We start from the raw sequence: 3,229 nt of genomic DNA, 5'->3' as shown, positions 1-3,229 counted from the left end.
GAGCTAATATAGCAGTATCAGAGCGTAGGAAACGTAAGAAGAAGCGGATACAGAAGCGTGGAGCTCTTACAAAGGGAGTCGGCGAGGATATAATTGCTCAACGCGAGGCTGATGAGCAAATTGCTTATGAGGAGCGTCAAGGAGGGGAGCGATCAGGTGTTAGCCGCCAGGCTCTGGCGCGGTGTAGTAGGTGTAGAGAGACTGGCCATAATTCGCGTACATGTAAGAAAGATACTTTAGATAGTATATATTCGAATTATTTTTCTCTTTCCCTATTATATTATAACGTTGTTGAGTTATATAGCTCTACAGGTGATCAAAGTTGGCGGGGTGGGCGCCTCGCTTGTACGGTCGACTCGCTTGTAAAGCACGTTATCTATTAACTATAAAAAACCCTAGAAAATACATATTTTATCTTCTCTCTTCTTGGAAATCTTAGTGAACAAACGAAATAGGGAACAGTACTAAGAGGAGCAAGTAGCTAGTAATCTCTTCTTTTTTTTTCAATCTTTTGTCCTTTCCTATTCTTATTTTCTTTTCTCGTTTTCGTTTCTTACTTTCGTTTCTCGTTTAACCCGCTATCGCTAAAGAGTTCAAGGACAAAAAGGAAAGGGAAATTTGGACAAAGTAAGCGGCTCGTCCATGTTCTGCGACAGCTCTACTATTGTTGCAGCGAGTATGTCAAGTATAGAGTGTGCCGCCTCCGCTGTTAGGATGTGCGTATTGCCGCTGACTGTAAGCTTCAGCTGGTCGGCTTGTGGGAGCGAGAAGAAGTACAGCTGCCGCGCTATCCAGAAAGGGTTGTCGAACCATTGAACCTTCGTCGTCGCCCCCGCAAAGCAGACGCCAGGGTGCTCGTCAATGTTCTGATGCTGCACTACCGAGTCAAACTCCGATCCAGCAGGCCAGTCCGTGCATTCGCGGACGATCTCGTCTAGCTGCGCCGAGTCCGCCTGTCCAAGCGATGCATGCTGTTCGTGGACGTAGCGGATGAGATCTGCCGGTGTCTTCGCTAGCTGTATGCGGACCCTGACTGGTACAACGTTCAAGCAAGGCCCAACGATCTCAGTGATGCCTGGGATGTCGGAGTTGCGGCCGGCAACCGTGTGTCCGTAGACGACATCTTCTTCGCCTGTGATGCTCGAGAGGACCAGCGCCCAAGCCGAGCTGAGCAGTGAGGCCATAGTAACGTTGTGGGGAAGTCGAGGGGTGCGAATTACCCTTTCAACCTTGATATTGTCAAGGGCAGGCAGCCCACCTGCCTTTGGACGAAGACGTGCAGTCGCCCTGGTCATGCACGAGCCTTTCAAAAGTTCTCGCCAGTAGCGCGCCGACGCTTCGCGCTGAGTACGGGCGTGTGCTAAATAGGTCGAGAAGCTTGGAGGGATGGGCGGAGTCTCTTGCGCGTATAGCGCGGCTAGGGTGTTGAGGATGACGGGAGCGCACACACCGTCGTACTGAGCATGCGAAAGACGAACGATCAGGCGATGGCCGACCGACTTATCTCGCAACAGCGTGAACGAAGTCGGAAGCGCGAGCGGATCAGTCTTGTGAATGTCTTCTAGACAGATCTTGCGCGTGGCCTCAGACAAAGATCCGTTGACTTCAAACGTGGTAAAATGTAGTTGAGGGCGTAGCAGAATAACCTGCCAAAGCTTCTCGCGAAAGGAGACGAACTGCGAGCGGAGGATTGGAAAGTGGTCGACAAGTTTACCACAGCTGTCGTGGAGTAGCTGTGCATCCAGCTGCGGTCCGATATCGAGGAAGAAGTAGTTGAAAGCTTCACGGGGCGACTCGATACCCCAATTGACAAAGAGGCGTTGCACATGGGTCGTGGGCAAGATGTCGGTCACGTGTTGCTGTTGAATAGAGCTCTTGGAAAGGACGCTTTGGCAGAGAATGCTATCCTTGATGGTGAGTGGGAGAAGGGAGAACGGTGGAACTGGCTGTGGTGAGCTTTCGGGGGAGGCTAGACCGGCTAGAGATATCTGGGCGAGCGTGGGATGGCGGAAGAGGTCTGCAACGGACAGCTGCACGCCGTGCCTGCGCGCCTCGCCCACCAGCTTCATCGCCGCGATCGAGTCGCCGCCCAGGCGGAAGAAGCTATCATCCAGCCCGATGCTGTCTGCTGCGACGCCCAGCACCCCCGCCCACAGCTTCTGCATCGTTTGCTCTGCTTCTGTAGTTGGCGCTCGCTTGGCGCCCTCGCTCGCCGTCCGCAGCTCTGCTAGCTGCTGGGCGGAGAACGAGGCGCCGATCTCGCGCAGCCGCTTCCTGTCCTTCTTGCCAGACACTGTCATGGGCAGCTTTGCAACGACAAAGTATATGCTTGGCACCATGTGTCCAGGCAGCCTTTTGAGCATCTGCTCCTCCACCTCTCGTGGAAACGTTACCCGTACTAGCATCTCGGGCTCGCCTGGCTTGCTCGCTGCTGGTGCGTCTTGCGCTCCGTCATCTTCCTTACTTTTGTCGTCCAGCTGCAGGAAGGCCGCCAGCGCTGCATTCTCTTTCTCCCCTCCTGGCGCGATCACTTCTACCGCCAGCTGCTGCGTCTCCGCCATGAACTCCCGCAGGTGGTGCTCCACCTCGCCTAACTCCACCCGCTGCCCGCGCACCTTGACTTGGTTGTCTTTGCGGCCCACGTAGACAAGGTTGCCGTCACGGTCGTAGCGGACAAGGTCGCCCGTCTTATACAGCCTACCGCGTCGCCCATGGTAGCCTCCGCCGCCTGCAAGCAGCCAGGCAGGATCATTGATAAAAGCTGACTGCGTCTTCTCAGCGTCGTTAAGATAGCCGCGCGCAAGGATCGGGCCCTCTACTAGCAGCTCTCCAACTAAGCCTAGCGGGACAAGCTGATTGTAGTCGTCAGGGTCTACCACCCAGCATACCGAACTAACTGGCTTTCCGATTGTTCCTGACTTGAATGACTGAGCATCTGTGTATACTGTACAGCAGATGCAGCATTCTGTAGGTCCGTATGCATCTATCACTTGGACATAACTAGCCCATCTCTGCCAATCTGCCAAAGTAACATGTTCGCCAGCTAGTATTACAACGTTTAGAGAAAGGTACCTCGGTTGGTTCTAGGAGCCTTGCGACAGACGGTGTAAGCACTGCCCAGTTAACATTCATAGCACGTATAACCTGGACAGACTACCGTGTCTATCGGCCTCAGAAGGCACGCAAACACAGCCACTAGACAGTAGTGTCGTCATAATCTCAGCAATAC

The 3,229-nt window shown here is 53.7% G+C and overlaps 2 protein-coding genes across 2 annotated transcripts; one reads left to right on the top strand and one right to left on the bottom strand.

Moving 5' to 3' along the window:
- Window positions 1–242, top strand: COCSADRAFT_51861 (uncharacterized protein; the record flags this gene model as incomplete). The annotated part of the gene is made up of 1 exon (XM_007707985.1): window positions 1–242. A coding segment is annotated over one exon (242 nt), but the record flags the coding sequence as incomplete, so codon positions are not given.
- A 90-nt stretch (window positions 243–332) lies between these two features.
- On the bottom strand, window positions 333–2,220 carry COCSADRAFT_42098 (uncharacterized protein). Its single transcript, XM_007707984.1, has one exon. It carries the CDS (start codon window positions 2,163–2,165, stop codon window positions 594–596), a length of 1,572 nt encoding a protein of 523 aa, XP_007706174.1. The 5' UTR covers window positions 2,166–2,220; the 3' UTR covers window positions 333–593.
- Window positions 2,221–3,229: the final 1,009 nt, after the last annotated feature.

Source organism: Bipolaris sorokiniana (genome assembly GCF_000338995.1).
Source record: "Bipolaris sorokiniana ND90Pr unplaced genomic scaffold COCSAscaffold_72, whole genome shotgun sequence".
Lineage (NCBI taxonomy): Eukaryota > Fungi > Ascomycota > Dothideomycetes > Pleosporales > Pleosporaceae > Bipolaris > Bipolaris sorokiniana.
The sequence above is the reverse complement of the archived record's forward strand: the minus strand, read 5'-3'. Positions and strand labels throughout refer to the sequence as shown.